The sequence below is a fragment of the Notolabrus celidotus genome, chromosome 24, assembly GCF_009762535.1.
Source record: "Notolabrus celidotus isolate fNotCel1 chromosome 24, fNotCel1.pri, whole genome shotgun sequence".
Classification (NCBI taxonomy): domain Eukaryota; kingdom Metazoa; phylum Chordata; class Actinopteri; order Labriformes; family Labridae; genus Notolabrus; species Notolabrus celidotus.
Genome location: NC_048295.1, coordinates 3,450,376 through 3,468,030, shown reverse-complemented (window position 1 = coordinate 3,468,030; position 17,655 = coordinate 3,450,376). Strand labels below are relative to the sequence as shown.

Sequence of the window (17,655 nt, the reverse complement as noted above, 5' to 3'; positions counted from 1 at the left end):
GGTGCTGCACCTCATGATGTGGGCAGGACAGAAGCTGGAGAGCCTCAGCTATTGGTTGCCTGGGGTTATGACAGACATGGGGGTGGAGCCAATTAGACTACAGCCAAAGTGCGGGAAAGTTTTGATTGGCACAACATGATGTGGGCGGGGCCAATGCTGACAGACACATTTCAACTGTGTTACATAGAATATGACTTCCAACAAACCATTAAAAGAGATACAACAGGCTATACTATGACACTTAACATGAAAAACACAAGGCTTTTCAGTTGAACATTTAGGTTTAACTAGAACATTTATCTTTAACTAGAACATTTATCTTTAACTTTAGATTGAACATTTAGCTTTAATTACATTTATCTTTAATTTTAGATTGAACATTTACCTTTAACTAGAACATTTAGCTTTAATTACAACATTTATCTTTGACTTTAAATTGAACATTTACTTTAAATAGAACAATTGCATCTTTACTAACTACAACATTTACCTTTAATTGTAGATTGAACATTTATCTTTAACTTTAGATTGAAAATTTACCTTTAACTAGAACATTTAGCTTTAATTACAACATTTATCTTTAACTTTAAATTGAACATTTACCTTTAACTACAACATTTACCTGTAACTACAACATTTACCTTTAACTTTAGATTGAACATTTACCTTTAACTACATTTATCTTTAACTACAACATTTACCTTTAATTTTAGAATGAACATTTAGCTTTAACTACAACATTTAGCTTTAACTTTAGATTGAAAATTTACCTTTAACTACAACATTTAGCTTTAATTAGAACATTTATCTTTAATTTTAGATTGAACATTTATCTTTAACTAGAACATTTACCTTTAACTTTAAATTGAACATTTACCTTTAACTAGAACATTTACCTTTAACTTTAAATTGAACATTTACCTTTAACTAGAACATTTACCTTTTACTACATTTACCTTTAACTACAACATTTATCTTTAACTTTAGATTGAACATGTATCTTTAACTACAACATTTATCTTTAACTTTAACTACAACATTTATCTTTAACTTTAACTACAACATTTATCTTTAACTAGAACATTTACCTTTAATTTTAGATTGAACATTTACCTTTAACTAGAACAATTATCTTTAACTACAACATTTACCTTTAACTAGAACATTTACCTTTAACTTTAGATTGAACATTTAGGTTTAAATTTAACAATGAACATTTACCTTTAATGTTGAACGTTTACCTTTAATGTTGAACATTTACATTTCATTCACATCATATGTCATATGTTTAGACTTCAATTCAATATAAACTAGCCTGTGCTAAGCAAACACCTGTTGGATGTTACTTCGCACAGGGGGCACTTGAGGGTAACTTTACTGGGGTCCTAATGCGTGTCATAAATTGTGTTTTTATAGTCTCCTGAGCAGCTCTCTTCCTCTGCCTACTTCAGTCTGGTAGTGCTGCAGCACGGTGAGGCCTTGCGCCGCCAGGATGCCGTAACACTGTTCCAGGACACAGTTTCTGACAGGACATCTGAGAGAGGGAGGGAAGAAACAGGTTAGGAAACATTGTCACTCAGGAGAGAGCAAACACACTTTATAAACTCAGTGATACTCACTTTGAACGCCATCAGGTGCAGGTACGCCTTCATGTAGCAGTGAGGGTCCCTGGTTGAGCCCACTCGTGAGTATGGTATGGACCTGTACATGTTAGACATCTTCTTGGAGATACTTCTGGTCTGCTGCCGGGATCCTCAGCTCTTGGCTCTAACAATCAATGATACTTTAAGTGTTTTAAATTACACTCCCTTCAGTATACAGTGCTTCTTTCACATAATGGAAATAAAACAATCCCATAAAGTGACCCTGACTTTATATAGAAATAATCTATAATGTAACAACAGGGACATCTAGTGGTGACGTCCTCAACATAATATATACTGTAACAACAGTGGCATCTAGTGGTGACGTCCTCAACTACAACATGCTTAAAGCTATGTATAAAATCATGTCATTATTCATGTGTTAGGGTGAATACTTGAGGGATCTGATGAGCTGCTCAAGCTGCTGTTTGGTGCTCGTCCATCTTCTCACACTGCTCTTCTATCCTCCTGGTCCAGACCCCACCGATGGACAAGTCCACTATGACACACGACAAAACAAACAAAGGGGTGTGAAACATCATCTCTGTACACACAAGCAGGAGAAAAAGCAGCATTATGCACTACCTTAGCAGTCACATTATAATGTGTGTGATGTGGACTCAGATGAATGAGCACGCCTTGTGTTAGCAGAGGAGTTCCTCCCTCTTGGAAGTGAAGACAGAGCCAAACGAGCACTTCAGATCTCCAGGTAGGACCTCCTCATCCCAGCTGTATGTGACAGAATAACTAATTGTCACTCTAAAGCTTCTGTGTATGTGTCCTTGTTGTTGTTCTCTTCATACCACAGTGTAAACATCACATTAAGAGGTGTATTTTAACCCTGATTTGTTGCTAAGGAGAGGGCGTGCTATCAGCAAGGGGATTCAAAATAAAATACAAGACAGACACCATATTTTCAAGTTCATTATTTATGTATTTGCATCACAAACATCATTCATTTATTCAATTCAAAGCTTCACACACCAAAGGAATGGTCTCATTATAATCACTGTGCTTGTATTACATTTATTGTCCACTTGATGGCGCAGTAGAGCAAATGGAGCACCATGAGGCTTCAAGCCTATGATTGAACCAATTAGATGGAAAGCCTCAATGCTTTCTTAAAAGCATTAAGATAACAAGAGCTTCATTTAGCACTGTAACAGACAGACACTTCCAAGTTTGTGTACCTGGATCCTTATTGGTGAAAAGGTGTTGACCTCTGGGTTCAGCAGCTTGGGATGTTGCCTTTGTTTGATCATTTCCAACAGACTAACCAGCTGGATCTGTTTGAAGACAGATTATTTTGACAGGAAGACTGAGGGAGATACAAATAAACAATTTACAATAACTACCACACATAATCAAAGCAGCTCACAGCACAACAATAACAGAAACTGCAACACGTGTCAAAGTTTGCATAATATCACAAAATATTTACATTGAGGTACTTACGTCTGACAAACAAATCCTCCCTGAAGTCGATGCAGCCTGCAGCTCCCCAACCACGTGGCCTCACAGACCCAGACTTCCTGCAGCCACTGATTAACTCTCTGCTCTGTGCATTCATACAAACATATATGGCAGTAACAGAAACACAGTGATACAGCAGTTATATATTTGGACTTTCAGATGATGTTTAAAGGGCTGTCCTACATTACACCAGAACCTATTTCCCATGAAGACTATGTAGAGCTCACAGGAAGAGCTTCAGAAACAAAACGCACACATTGTGAAACAGCATCAAACTATTTAAAGTAACTCAAACGCAGAGTATGACCACATGTGTCAGCAGGGTGAGTCTCGGAGTGAGGGTTAGCATCACAAGCATGGAGCACGTGTTAGCATTAGCAAAGCATGGAGCATGTGTTCGGTGATAATCAGAGTCACCTCGTTCTTCTCAACACTCCTCGAGTGTCCACTCCACTCGGATATTGGTCCCACGTCTTTTCTTCTTGTCCTCTTCTCCATGGATCTTCTTCTTCTATGAGTAAGGCAGGCTAGAGTATTGCTGCCCTCCTCAGGTCGATCAATCAGGCTCTTAGATCAGTTCTTATATTCTTGTGTCCACTCCGATTCGGTTTAATGTAACTCAAACACAAAGTATGAACACGTGTGTCAGCAGGATGAGCCTCAGGAGTCAGGGTTAGCATCACAAGTATGAGAACAAGTGTTAGCATTAGCGTTAGCAAAGCATGGAGCAAACGTTCTGTGATAATGTGACTCACCTCGTTCGGATGTTGGTCCGATGTCTTTTCTTCTTCTCCTCTTCTCCGTGGATCATCTTTTAGCTCTGTTTTAATTTAATTTCTCAATAAGAACCGGCCATAGACACCTGCCGTGGAGCGTCCTCGCGGGAAACGTGGTTCAAGGTGGCTCACCTGAGTGGGATCGACCGGAAACGGAAGTGACGCACGGGGGAAGTATTTCGTGGGCAGGCGCAGTTTCAGGGTCAGCCAGCGCCCCCTACTGGACGGAGGGAGAGAGTACAACAACAGAAACACTCATACAGTACATTATACATACTTATGACAAATATTCATACACCCTTGTGCAATACTAAATGTAATACAATGAAAATGTGTGTGTGTGTGTGTGTGTGTGTGTGTGTGTGTGTGTGTGTGTGTGTGTGTGTGGTGGGGGGGGGGGGGGGGGGCAGCTGGGTTGAGCCCTAGTACCGTACTCACCTGGGGGAGGGCGGGGGCCAGTAGAAGGATGAACTGATGTATTGAATTGCCACTCATCAACTCCAGTCCTCCACAAGTCTACATAACAGCACTATTTCTCAGCTAAACATGTGATTGGTTTTGTTGCATGATTAGAAAGGAGCAGAATGAAACAAATACTGTAAACAATATCCATTTATTTAGATATCCCAGAAATATTCTGATATACTGTAGCTTAATTCTTGTTTGCACAAAGAAGACGTCATTTGACACAGACACATAACATTTAAAGGGAACTCAGATTCAACAGTTTGACGGCCCTCTGATTAAAAACATCTTTCTTATTAAATATAACGTGTGGTCGTTGGTGTGATTCAGAGAACAAGCTCTCTTCGTTGATGCTGCATTATCCCCCTTTCCATCCCCATACAGACAACCTCTTTGCACCCAAACGATTACAGTGTATTCACAAACAGTCAAAGAAAAGAGCACTGAAGTCAAGCAGAGAGAAGCAGAACCACTCACAGTGCGTTGGTGTGGATTATGGCACATACTGATCCTATTGTTTTCTTCCTTGATGGTTAATAATGCTCAAACTATCTTTATGTACAAAACAAAGTGTACTCCAAAAATAAATAATGTTTGATTTGGATATCCAGATGTGGTGAACATTTACACGTGGACACTATGGAGGTATGAGGTTTTCAGCAGACATTAAATTCATATAAATACTAAATATATATTTATATATATGTACAAACATGTTGATATTTCTCTGTTAAGGCATGGAAATGAGCAACGAGGTAACAGCTATCTACTGCATCGCTTCATCACAGTCGCAATAAAAGAGGAGTCTGTGAGCGTAACATCACAGACACAAAGAGAACAACTTCACACGGCGGCGGCTTTTAGCAAATGGATGTTTTTGCAGAAGTGCTATTACTGACCACTGAAACACAAAGATACAGTCTTTGGTCACTGATAAAATACTCTGCTTAGACACTGAGCAGCGTGTACACACTGTAGTAATGGGATTTACTGTGAGTTTGGCAATATGAGGGGTGGCACAAGTGTACACTGAACAAGTCAAAGGTTGGTTCAGTCCTTGTTAAGTCAAAAGGGTGAGACAAAGTTCAGCAGCAACGTTAAGGTAACAACTTCATTTAAAGGGGGGTTAGATTATTTATGTGAGGAGTTTATGGCTACTTATGTATGTTGGTGTTACTTCATGAGCTCCAAAAGCAGACTAAACAGTCAGCATGAAGGTTGATTATACATGGAGGAGAAAATCAGCAGACTTGCAATGTACTGCTTTGGCCACAAGAGGGCGCCAAAGTTCCTCACAGGATCTTCAACCTGCTGGTTCTCAATCAACTACTTCTGCATACTTCTACTCAATTCATCAACATGAGGGACAACATTATAATCTTCAGTCATATAAAATCTGATTTCTTATTATATAAATCATCTGCTTCATTTGATATAAAGAGCTTCATCTCACCCTGATATTTAGAACTCTAAATATACTTTTAATAACATCTGCAACTTTCTGTCTCACTTTTTAAATGTATGTAGACTTTTTTTATATTTAACTCTTCAGTGTTTGATAATCTTTAAATGCAACCCTCTTTATAATCTGCCTAAATTATTTATAGTTTTGTAAAACATACAAAATAATCTCTGATCTCAGAACACATGAACACACTCACAGGTACTGCTGCTGAGATATACATTCAACCCTCAGGGTGCATCGCCATGAGGACAGACCATGATTCTTCAGTTGATGTTAAACACTAACAGACACGATAAGGGCCCTGCGGAGAGAGGGATGAGGAGGAGGAGGAGGAGGAGGAGGAGGAGGAGGAGGAGGAGGAGGAGGAGGAGGAGTAGAAAGGTGTTATTCTGAACGTTTAAGTTGTGTACAAACTGGAGAGCCACACAGAGGAGAGAGAGAGGACACAAACATGGCGTAGAAACCCACATTTCTCCGGTCTGTACATTCCCTTCTTTCAAGATCGTCATTCATTCTTTTTTGCTCTTCATATTGAGATATTTGTGCGGCACAGCCTCCCTGTTTTCTGTAACTTGCGGTTCTTTTCTGTCAGGTTTGGTTTGGGCTACAGGTAGAAAAATAACAACACCCCTGATCCCTTCCTCACACGTGAGACTCGTCCAGGTCCAGGTCTACAGGGTTGAGGGGTAGGGGAGACCTGCGAGGTGACCTTCGAGGTGAGGGAGGAGAGAGCAGCGGGGTGAGGAGGGGGTTCTCCGTGCCCTCGTCGTCGCTGAGCTGCAGCAGCGTGTCTCTGCGGGGGAGCAGAGCAGTCGTGTCCTCGTCCCCAGGGCTTTCTCTGATCCTGCACGGTCCCATCGGTGGGGGAGGCAGGAGAGGGGCCGGCGGGAGGGGAGGCGGCGGTGGAGGACCTGGGGCTGGAGCTGTGGTGAGTATGGGGAGTGGAGGAGGGAGGGGAGAGGAGGTGCGGGACAAAGGGAGAGGAGAGCAGGTTCGGGAGAGGGGGAGAGGAAGAGGGAGAGGGAGAGGGAGAGGGGAGCAGGTTCGGGATGGGGGTGTTGGGGTGGAGGGTCTGGAGATGGAGGGGGGAGGAGAGAGGCTGCTGCGAAGCCCCCACTGCTCCCTCTTCTCCTTGCTGCTGATGGCTGGAGGAACCTGAGACAGAAACACATCTTTACTGTGTTTATCTGACTCATCAGTTCTGAGATTTTAACACCTTGATCTTTTCTCTAGACTCCTACCTGTGTGTTAGCCGGGCCGTGCAGGTCTGCAGTGACGGTTGCAGCCAAGACAGTGGGCACCTCAAGAGTCGGGGACTTTGAGAGAGCAGGGCTGTCCTTCCTGCCCTCGGCTGGAGGCTCCATGGTGCTTGGCGTCGGAGGCTTGCCGGCCCCTGCGGACACCTGCTGGCCTTGATTCTCTGTGAACGTCACTGACCTCTTTTGGTCTCCGTGCGCTGTGGGGGAGCACACAAGCACACGGTCAGAACAAGACCGAGCAGAACTCCAGATAGCGGCTCGCTGACTCGTAGCACCACCAAAGAGTGGAGGCAGGGGAAGGGGACAGGACGGGGAGGCAGGGGTCGGGACGGGATGCAAGACAGACATGCAGAGCTCCCTACTGGGGGGTGAGGTTGCAAAGAAAAGGGGGTCGGGCCGTTGCAGGGTGGAGAGGAATGGGTACGGGTACGTGTCTCACCTTCACAGTCCAATAAAGTTTCTTTATTTTGAAACAAAAGGCATGAGACAGAACAGAGTGAGAAGAGTCAGTCTGGAGACAGGTGGATCAACAAACAGCATAGGAACAAAGACAGAGGTGAGAGGGGAGGACGGGTCACTTCAGGTCAGCACACACGCGTCAAACGTCTTAATCAGAGAGTTCAAACTCATCGATTTGGGATGTTGTGTGCTTGATCTGAAGTGCAGGGTAAGTATCACAGATTCATCCTTCATAACAACTTCTAAACATGTCCTCCATCATTTCTAATCAAGTAAAGGTGTGTGTGTGTTCTACCCAGAGGTTTGTTCTTGGGCTGGATGCTCCTGCGGGTCGTGGAGAGACGCGCTCCTGATCGACCACGTGGTTCAGTCTTTGGGATGGATAGCAGGGGCCGTCGCAGCTGCAGGAAAGACACAAATAAGTCCTTCAGAGTCCAATCTTTGATGCACTGTTCTGGTTTCCCTTCACTTATGTATCACATTGGAAGACAAAGCTGATGTTACCTGTCTGAGTCCTCTCTTTCTTCCTAACGGGGGCTGGATCAGGAGGTTCTGCTGACCCGGTTCACTCTGCACGCTGGCCACCCTGATGCAGCCAATCACATAAACACACGCGCACAAAGAGGAAACAGAAGGATGTCAAATGGTCACAGCGTCCGTCCCCCAGGTCTGCTTCTCTTCTCGACACACTTTCTTTTAACGTCGCTGCTACTCTACCAAATCACTCACTACACGACACACACAGTATGTTACAAGACAGCCAATCACAGTGCAGGAAAAACAGTGCCGCCATGATTTGTACATGGAAAACACAACAGGGGATAGTAGGGGCTGGAGCAGCAACACATTACAAAAAAATACTTATGTTTTGAAGTAAAAATGTGCTCAAAAACTAAATTTGATAGAGATAAGAAAAAAAAGTTGCCACCCCAGTTCCCCCTTACCCCTACAGATTGGTATCCAGAGTAGGACGCCCAATTTGATCAGCGGGAAGCCTGATAGACACGTAAACAGTATGAAACACCATGGCGACCGATGGGAGAGAGGTTGACTTTGGTGATGGCACATCAACTCGAAAAGACCCACAGAGGAGAAACAGAGGCAGAGCTCCCTGGCTCTGGGACTGAGGAAGGAGAGGGCCCTGTCTTTAAGGTGGGGAGGGGAGGGGGGAGGCCTGGTTAGGATAGCGCAGCAGATGAGCTGAGGAGATGAAGGTCAGTGTGGAGCTCAAAGGGGAAAAGGGGGATAGAAACAAGCACCCACACAGAAAGAGAAAGAGACAGAAAGGTGGTGGAGGAGTGAGGGGGGAAGGTGTGGCCGTTTTGAGGCGATTTGATTGGATGTGGATGAGTGATCAACGAGGAGGCAGCCATCAGAAGAGGCCGTCCCGAGGCGATGCCCCTCCCGGACAGATGCAAGAAACGCACCAATGGGACACAGAGAGAGAGAGGCCCACTGTACCTAGAGAGGTTACCCTCCTGCAGAAGGCCCTGGGACTCATCTAGCACATTGGGTTCACTGTAAAAAGGGGGGGGCGGAGGGGGGAGAAGGGGGGGAGTTTAGGGATGTGTTCTTGAGATCCATCAACGTCCCTGAGCCCAGAGAGAGAGCGGGGCGAGGGAGGGTCAACAGGTTCATTCTTACCATGACTACAGAGTGTTAGCTACGTCACAATGCTGCTCTGACACTGTCGAGTAAAAACAGTTCAATCAACAGAGATATACAGAAAAAGATGGCCGTGGTTGTGGGATATGACTGGTTTCCAAATATTAATTAAACATAAAAGATAAACAAGCTGAGATTTGAATCCTTGGAAGTTCACATGAACTCTAGGAGGAGTATCTCCATGACTTGTTGAGTGTCAGTGGTGCAGAAACCTTCTTCTTCTGTAGTTTAGATTTAGCTACACGTCATGCTGGTGTGTGTTCTCATGTGTGTTGTGACCGTCACCTGTGGCTGGGCAGCATGGTGCTGCGAGGCGCCTCGGGCTGCGAGGCTGCGGAGCCCGTGGCGTGGCTGGAGAAGCGGCGCTGTGAGATCACTCTGGGCAGGAAGGCCTCGTGCTCGCTCACCACGCTGGGGATGCTCATGGAGTCATCTGGACGGGAGGAGAGAGCAGAGTCAGTTTAGATTGAGTGAGTGTAAATTTAACAAGAAGATGGAGTGTAAAGAGGAGGTGTTTCTGACTCTCTTCATCGTCCTCGTCTGTGCGGCTGAGCGTATCCTGGGAGGGCTGGCGTGACGGCTGGCTGTCCTGTTCCCACACTGTGCCGGTCCCTGTGTTGGAGCGGGACATGGTGGCCAAACTGAGACGATAAGCTGATGTTGAGGTTCCGACTGTGCTGATGGACGTCTTGCCCTGATAGGCTGTTCAACAGGAATAAAAGGAATCATGATTCAAACATAAAAGATCAGATAAATTCAAAAATAGAGGTTCATGTTTCAGTGTCTGACCTGAGCCGCTGTGCACGGCCTCCTTGAGGATCTTGAGCTCATTGTTAAACTCAGCAAACAGCGAGCTCTTGCAGAGCGGGCGTGGGATGAACCGTCGCTCCAGCTGGTCGGCGATGTGATGACGAGCTGTGATCTCCTCCTGGGAGTCTGCAGGCTGAGTCAACAACTACAGACAAATACACAAATCAGGATCACTGAAGGAAACACACACTTTAAGTGAATCAACACTCCAGTGTAAAGCAGTTCACCTTGCACTGAATGAACGGCCTCAGCAGGACGAATATAGGGATCCGGGTTCGTACAATGAAGTCGATGAAGTCCCAGAAGGCGAGGCCACCCACCTTCCTCAGAGCCATCTCCTTCACCTGCAGGCTCAGCCGGTACCACTGGTTCCCCAAGGAGCGCTCGAAGCACACCAGCACCACCTTCAGAGCTGCAGAGGGAAGAGGAGGATGATGAGAGAAGCACAGCACACGATAAAGAAGGTGTACTTTTTGCCATTCATACCTAGATACGCAGCCTGGCTGGTGGACTCTGCTAAGCCCTCCCTGCGCAGATCCTTCCCGGTGTCGCCCGGCGTGGAGCAGTGAGCCGGGGAGGCGTCCAGCATGAAGTTCTTGGTGCGGGAGGTGGAAATGATGCGAGGAGGGAGGAGGATATTGATGACTGTTTGGAGGAGCAGGAAGATTTCAGGCGGCTCCAGGTGAGGGCTGTCTGCAGAGAGACACACACAGGGAAAACATTGAAGTGAACCTGTCCTCTCTGTCTTCTAATATCTGCAGGACTGAAACATCCAGGCTGCTTAAAGCCTTACCTTTGCTTCCAGAGCCCACCGTGAGCACAAAGGGAATGAGCAGGTTGAGCAGCATCCCCTCTCGCCTCTCCTGATTGGTGAACGGTGAGATCACATGACTGAGTGGGAAGTCTTCTTTCAGGGCCTAGAACAGGAAACAACAATGAAGGTTAGATATGATCAGTCAGAGCAGGTGATGAGTGAGGAAAGCTGAGGCCTACCTGTATCTGCAGAGCCACCAGTCTGACCACAGCGGTGCTGAAGGGCAGCGGAGGAGAGAGGTACGGGCTGAGGTGGAGAAGAGGGAGCCCGTCTGCCACGCTGGAGGGACCGACTACACCCATCACCTGTGGAGCAAAGCAGAGAGGTGATCACTTCAAGAACTACCGTGAAGAAGTTTCATTCATTCTCTGTCTTTGTGTTTCTGTACCAGGTTGACGCAGACGTTGATCAGCGAGCGGAGGTGAGGGAGGAAGGAGATGATGGGCTGCCGCTGCAGCGTCAGGCAGATCCCCTCGATCAGGCTGCTGGCTGCCTCCCACTCCACCTGTCTCCTGGAGAACACCCACCCATACAGCACCACCCCACACCCAATTAAAACACAATGTCATGAGTAAAAAAAGGGCAGGGACACAAAAATGACACACAGAATAAAAATGTAGTTTCCTCTTTTTTATCTCACCATCTTCTTTCAAATGACGTGTATCATCAAATACACATGAAGTATCTACTGCTCCATTAATGTCTCCAGAGCTAAAATCACCCTCTATGTGACTGCTTTAAATACAGACAGCATGGATAGTCATATAAAGCAAAGCTCACAAACACAGCCAGCTCAATACGGCAGTAACACATCCTGGCGTGAAAAAAACACACCTGTGAGTAGAGTTCCCTCTGAGCCAGACAGTCTTGTGTCACAGAAAAGGGTGAAAGATTAGTTTAGATCTGTTTTTTAATTGAGGGAGCAGAAATGAAACATCCAATGCTACATGGTTTGTCCTTATCTCCTCAACAAACAAGTCACAGAGAAAACAAAGGAGAACAACAAAGGGGAAACAACAATCACTTTATCCCTCCCTGCTGACTGGGGCTTCACTGCAGGTCGCTCAAAAAGATGGTCGTCACAGTTTGCATCCTAAATGTACTGAAGCAGGGGTCACAAGTCAAGTAAGTGTCCAGATACACAGGTGAGGGTTCTGATTTTTCCAAAACATCACAGTGAGTCTTCTTGCTATGATAACAGCAGATGATACAAGTCATTGTTGGCGTCTATTAAGCTGTAAAATGATCAGAGACTCCAAACAGAACCAGGGGGAGGTCAGGCTTCAATATCAGAAAGGTTCAAAGTATCTATCTTGCTCCATCTGAGTATTTTTATGTCTTCTTTCTTAAGCTGCAATTTTATGAATGCTAAGTGACAAACTAAGAGTACTAGTACTTTAACAAGGTATTTAATATTTAACTAGATTAGTAAGATTTGGAGTTTTTGCAGTGTACATCCTATGGAATACAGTTTCTCTCTCCTCTCTTGCTATGAAATTGAAACAATGGTAATTTGGAAATCATAAAAACTTAAGCATTAAACGTCAACATGTCCAGGCTCTGAGTGTTGCTTTACACATTACATATTCCATGACATAAGACTGGACTCTGGCTTTGAGGGAACGCTGAAATGGATTGTTAGTTCACTCACCTCCTCTTTCACACACACGCGCCTGCACGAAAACACACCACAGCAGCACCACCACCAGCACTTACGGTCACAGCACCACGAAGGCAGCGCTACAGAGGACAGTGCCAAGAAGCCGTCTATCTACAGACCACAGCACGGCACCGGCACAGCACGATACACTCACAGGAAACGGAGAGAGGAGAGGATCGTATTCAACAGACCTGGTGCATAGTGCCTGTGGGCGAGCGCACCTGAGCGTAGGCATCTTGTGGATCTTGTTGAACATGCGGTCCAGCCTCTTCAGGATGAGGATGAGGGCGGGGCGGACGGCCTCGGACGACCAGTCTGTGATGGGAAGCATCTCCATGATGTAGCGCCGCAGCCCTCGGCTCTCCATGGTCAGGGTGTCGTAGGGCGCCAGCTTCAGCAGGGCGTGGGCGATCTCTGCCAGCCTGAGAGAGAGAGACACACAGAGACACCTTCAGCACAAATCAGCAGTATGTGAAGCTATTCCATAAATCTGCAAAACATGAAGCATCCCCTCACCTCATGTGGGACTTGATGTCGAGCAGCTCCAGAGCCGTGACCCTCGGCTCACCGGCCACGTTCTGCAGGATCTTCAGCCTCGGTCCACAGTGTTTGTAAAACTCAGTGCAGATGTTTAACAGGGACTCTCGAGGCCGGCGGAACTCCTCCCTTGCTATGCGCTCGTCCAGCTCTTCCCTCGGCATGCCTTGGCCCTCCTCTAACAGGTGGAGGTTGTCCCTGGGAACAGACACACACACATACAGGTCTTTAGTTTTGTTGTTTCTGCAGTTTAAGGTCAGTTAAACCCTCTCCTGTATGTAGGTACCTGGTGTTGACTCCTCCTGACATGGCGTGGTTAGCTGTAGTTCCTCCCTTGTGGCCTTGATCACAGCGGGACAACTGCGGGGCTGTCATGGGCCTGTGGAGGAGGAGGAGGATGGAGGTGGATTAAATTAAAGTGTTGTAAGAAGTCCCAAACTGTGTCACTTTGTTCTCCTCTTCCTGACCTTGTAAGAGTCTCAGAGCTGTAGAGAAGCGCCTGCAGCGATGTGGCCAGAGCGGCGATGGCAGCAATCTCATCCCTGGCTGCTGAGGCGGACTCCATCGTTACTGTGTTGCTCTTCAGCTTCTGGAGGTGGCAGGGGACCAAGGCCTCCAGCACCATCAGCATCTGGAGACTGCAGAGACACGTGACACAACATCTGTAGATGAGCTGAACACAAAGATGAAGGTGAAGAGAGAAATCCTTGATATGTTTCTGTTACCTCCTGAAGGATTCAGGGGCGTAGGCGACGACAGTGACGCAGAGTTTGATGGCCTCGCTGATGGAGAAGGCCAAGTCCTCGTTACCATAACAAAAATCTGCAAGAAACAAGCAGCAGCAGAATATTAAGAGCTTTCCATGAAGTTGTTCAAGATCATTAATCATGCATTGAAGCTGTCTTTCTGGAGGTTTACAGGTAAGGTAAAGTGACTCACCTAAAGAGCGTAGAGGTTTCTCAGCTTTAACCAGCTCCAGAGCATCCAGAGAGTCCTGGGTCTCGCCCTCCAGAGAGACCAGCAGGTCAAACAGACACTGAGCAGACACTCCTTTAGACAGACCGGTACTGGTGCTGGTCTGAGAGATAGAGAGAGAAAGAATGAAAATGTCCATGCTCTTTAGATTCATCTGCCTGAGTGTAGGCTGTGTGTGCACTCAGGAGACTTACTGTGAATTCCAACAGTGGAGCGACGCTTGCAAACAGCTGCAGGATGAAGGGTTTGCGGTGGAGGATGTAGAACTGGCGGCAGCAGAACTCGATGCCCTGCCTCAGCAGAGGGTTGCTCTCATAGTCTGCATAAACCTGACAGAGCAACAAAAGAGGATCAAGTCTCTGTATTTGTATCTAAGAGAGATCTAATCCTAAACTTGTCTCACCTGCAGCATGGTGGGCAGGATCCACTGGTACCCACTCAGGGAGAAGAGGTGGTTGAAGTGAACAGCTGTGTTGATGGCGGTGGCGGTGTACTGCCGGAGGAGGGCGCTGTCCTCCGGGTGCAGCAGCAGAGCTCCATTAAAGACGTTGAGGAACAGCATCATCTCGTCGCCCCACGGGTACTCACTGGGCATGCCAAGAAACATCTCCTCCAGCAGCTTGATCCACAACACCTTGTGGAGGGTGTCCAGACCAAACAGCTCCTTACCTGAGAAAGAAAGAGAGAGGGAGGAGGAGTGATGAGATAAAAACCACAGGGTGAATTTAAAAGATGGTTAAAGGAAGTATGTCTCACCCTGTGGCTCGTTAAAGAGGGAGAACTCTGCGTCGATGGCAGTGCGTGGGAAGGAGGGCAGGCGGAGGAGGTCCTCTTGCAGCAGGGAAACGTGGGACTGCTTGTGCACAGCTGGCATGTGCTGCGTGAGGGAGATGAGGAAGAGGACGCGACCGACTTCCTCTAGTTTCCGGGAAAACACCTGAAGAAGAAAGAAGATTACAGAATGCAGAACACAAGCAGGAAGAAGAAATCCACCTTTCTACATTTTACTGCAGTTTATTTATTACCTGTTTCTGGATGAGCTCCTGTCCTTTGTCTGGCAGCATGTGGACCAGGTTGAGCTGAGGAGACACTGACCTCCTGAACGGGTAGATGTCTCTTACATAAGTCTGGAGGACAAAGAGAGCACCATTGTTCCTTTAAGACCATATTAACAAAGTTCTACAACCAATAAAAGCACATTAATGTTTCTACCTTGCTGTAATGGATGAGGTTCCACCGTTTGTCCATGAGGAAGTAGTGTGCAGATCTGGCCTCAGGTATGTTGAAGAATTCAAGACACTCCTGTTGAGAGGAGGAAGGAGAGAAGTGTCTGAATCCAAACTTTCACAACCCCTCAAATATATCTAATGACCATCTGGAGGTTTACACTGTTGTACTTAAACATGTTCAGGTGTTTTACCTTCAGCAGAGCTTCAAACTGAGTGTCTTCATGGACCGGGAGCTGTGTCGGGATGTCACACTCGTTCTGCCCGTGCACCACCAGAGTTTTTGTTCCTGCATCAACGGTACACAAACACATATTTAGATCTGGAGTCTCATGAGATGCTCAGTAAATCTGTAACAGTGTGAAACAGCCTCTGTAATTTCACCTGGCATGGATGCAGTGACGAGCAGTTTGACCTCACACTGCTCCTTTTTCATGGTCTGCTTGAGGTCTTTAAAGAAGAGCCCCTCCACGTAGCCCACCACCTCCCACAGGAAGGTCAGCGTGGCGGAGATGGCGTCCATTCCCCACTCACATGGGGTCCGCACGAAATACATGATGAGCCCCACCTGAGAGGGAAGATCTCACTTTGAGAACTGAAGGTGTACTGAACATATAAATAAAGGATATGAGTGTTTGTTTTTGTTTTACCAGGTAGTTGAAGAGGATGTGAGAAGTCTGAGCGGGCAGATCTCCGATGTTGAGGAGGAGCTTCCTCAGCATGTACATGAGCTCATCCTGACAGAAGGATTAGAAGTGGTTACACGGCTCAGGATTGGGGTTACTGGATGTGAGGCTGTTTGTCTGTAAGAAGTTGACCTACCTGTCGATTGCTGACTGTCAGTTTTTCAAGGAAGTGGCGGAGAACAAGGGCGGGGTCTTCAATCAGGCAGTTCCAGAGGATTTGTTGTGCCACAGCGCTCACTGAGGAAACATTAAAGGAAGAGTTCGTACATGCAAATAAATCATAGCACCAAGAAAACAAACATCGTAAGGCACCTACCTGCCACGCCATCCTCTCTAACCTCCCCGTCCTCCATGAGGTGCACAATAGGTAGCACTGCAGCACAGATGCATGCTGGGAAAACAGCTTGTGGTGGCTGCAACATGTGATGAGTAGGTGTGTGCTCTGTTGTGTTTTCTTCATCTGGAAGCAGAAAGGAGACGTCTCAGAGGTCGTTTAAGGAGGATAAGCTCAGGTTTTACTTCATGGTGTTCATTATTACATACCTTCAGCGCTCGCCATGGAGCGTACTGACCACACCGAGCCTCGGCGGAAGGAGTAGTTCCTGTGGGAGTTGCTGGAGGTGCAGGAAGGGCTGACGGACAAGCGGCGGGATGTCAGGTTCACCACTTCTTCTGCTGGCGGGAGTAATGTCCGACACACAGAAACAACAACATGATATCATGGCACAGAGTTTGCTTCGTCATCAAGTGTCAAAATCATGCATTTTGAAAACATTAACTCCTTGAGTGTCAGTATTTTAATGCACATGTGCCTGGAAGCCCCACCTTCTTCCTCCTGCTCGGGCGGGGGGCTGCAGGTGGGCTCGTAGCACGCCTCCTGAGCCATGGGGATGGCGGTGATGATGCTCGCCTCGCGCCCCAGACGCCGCTTCTCCTCCTCCTGCTGCAGGTTCTTCAGGATGTGCTCGGCCCGCTGGTGGGAGCGCGACACGGCCCGTGCTGAAAAGGATTTCTGGAAAAATGAAGGTGGCACGGATGAAGCGGGTCGGCGTTGGATTAAGTGGCACAGAGGCAGAAAATGCAGACTTGTGTATTTAGAATGAGATTATGCAGAAAAATACTACAAAATAAATGTTTCCATTTGTCAGGAATTTGTGTGCACAGCTTTTCTATCTAACAAGCTTCTTAACTTAGAATGACTAGACAACACATTAATACAGTAACTCTCCACCAGCACATTGATCTCATGCTCTAATGCGATCCTGAGCATCATAAGAAGAAAATATTCCAATTCAGACAAATTGTGACACAAATAAATGTGTTCAGACTGGGTTTTGGAGAATTTACTGTATCTTGTGTACAGTAAATGCCTCACAGCATTCGCACAAATGCTCATACACATACATTTCCAAATAGGCATGATATGAAAAAACATACACAGCAAAGTCATCCTCATCCAATGACCATGCATCAACAGCACGACACACACAAAATGTCTGAATGTCTGATGCATGCTGTTAAATCCGTGTGCTTTTTTTCCAAAGTGTGGTGTGTGTCACTGATCAAGATGCAACTATCAGAAATGACCCATGAGACTCCCCCTCCTCCCCGACCTCCCAGCTTCTGATCCTGGATGAAGAACTACAGCTCCCAACTGTTAATAGTGAAAAAACTCCTCTCCTGTCTTTAATGATCTGAGGTAACAAGATGCATCAGCACAAACATCCGGACAGAAATACCAA

The 17,655-nt window shown here is 46.3% G+C and overlaps 1 protein-coding gene and 2 long non-coding RNA genes across 10 annotated transcripts in view; 1 reads left to right on the top strand and 2 right to left on the bottom strand.

The window, feature by feature from the left end:
* On the bottom strand, positions 1-4,048 carry LOC117808141. 7 transcript variants are annotated; one of them, XR_004630160.1, is made up of 8 exons: positions 3,534-4,046; positions 3,099-3,201; positions 2,834-2,929; positions 2,229-2,372; positions 2,039-2,142; positions 1,620-1,767; positions 1,447-1,534; positions 1-59 (listed from the first exon to the last, which is right to left on the bottom strand). It is a non-coding gene; the product is annotated as an uncharacterized LOC117808141 (long non-coding RNA). The 7 variants fall into 7 exon arrangements; XR_004630157.1 differs by lacking the exon at positions 1-59 and having other exon boundaries at positions 1,223-1,534; positions 3,534-3,734; positions 3,872-4,048; XR_004630161.1 differs by lacking the exon at positions 1-59 and having other exon boundaries at positions 1,223-1,534; positions 1,620-1,783; positions 3,534-4,048.
* The window catches only part of LOC117808142, a 15,193-nt gene extending 721 nt beyond the window's left edge, over positions 1-14,472 (top strand). For both annotated transcript variants that reach the window (XR_004630162.1, XR_004630163.1), the window contains 3 exons: positions 4,303-4,306; positions 8,920-8,924; positions 14,463-14,472. This is a non-coding gene — a long non-coding RNA (uncharacterized LOC117808142). The remainder of the gene's footprint in view (positions 1-4,302; positions 4,307-8,919; positions 8,925-14,462) is intronic.
* The window catches only part of LOC117808140 (protein unc-80 homolog), a 38,676-nt gene continuing 25,507 nt past the window's right edge, over positions 4,487-17,655 (bottom strand). Inside the window, 31 exon segments of the mRNA XM_034677670.1 lie at positions 4,487-6,977; positions 7,064-7,278; positions 7,836-7,941; positions 8,045-8,126; positions 9,002-9,058; positions 9,491-9,638; positions 9,728-9,907; positions 9,995-10,160; positions 10,243-10,427; positions 10,502-10,708; positions 10,809-10,932; positions 11,009-11,134; positions 11,218-11,341; positions 12,681-12,911; positions 13,006-13,224; positions 13,313-13,405; positions 13,494-13,664; positions 13,752-13,848; positions 13,966-14,104; positions 14,196-14,330; positions 14,405-14,670; positions 14,758-14,938; positions 15,027-15,128; positions 15,214-15,303; positions 15,422-15,516; positions 15,612-15,795; positions 15,878-15,964; positions 16,050-16,150; positions 16,230-16,373; positions 16,457-16,588; positions 16,739-16,925. Of these exon segments, the coding sequence (XP_034533561.1) occupies positions 6,465-6,977; positions 7,064-7,278; positions 7,836-7,941; positions 8,045-8,126; positions 9,002-9,058; positions 9,491-9,638; positions 9,728-9,907; positions 9,995-10,160; positions 10,243-10,427; positions 10,502-10,708; positions 10,809-10,932; positions 11,009-11,134; positions 11,218-11,341; positions 12,681-12,911; positions 13,006-13,224; positions 13,313-13,405; positions 13,494-13,664; positions 13,752-13,848; positions 13,966-14,104; positions 14,196-14,330; positions 14,405-14,670; positions 14,758-14,938; positions 15,027-15,128; positions 15,214-15,303; positions 15,422-15,516; positions 15,612-15,795; positions 15,878-15,964; positions 16,050-16,150; positions 16,230-16,373; positions 16,457-16,588; positions 16,739-16,925 (4,887 nt within the window). The 3' untranslated portion in view covers positions 4,487-6,464.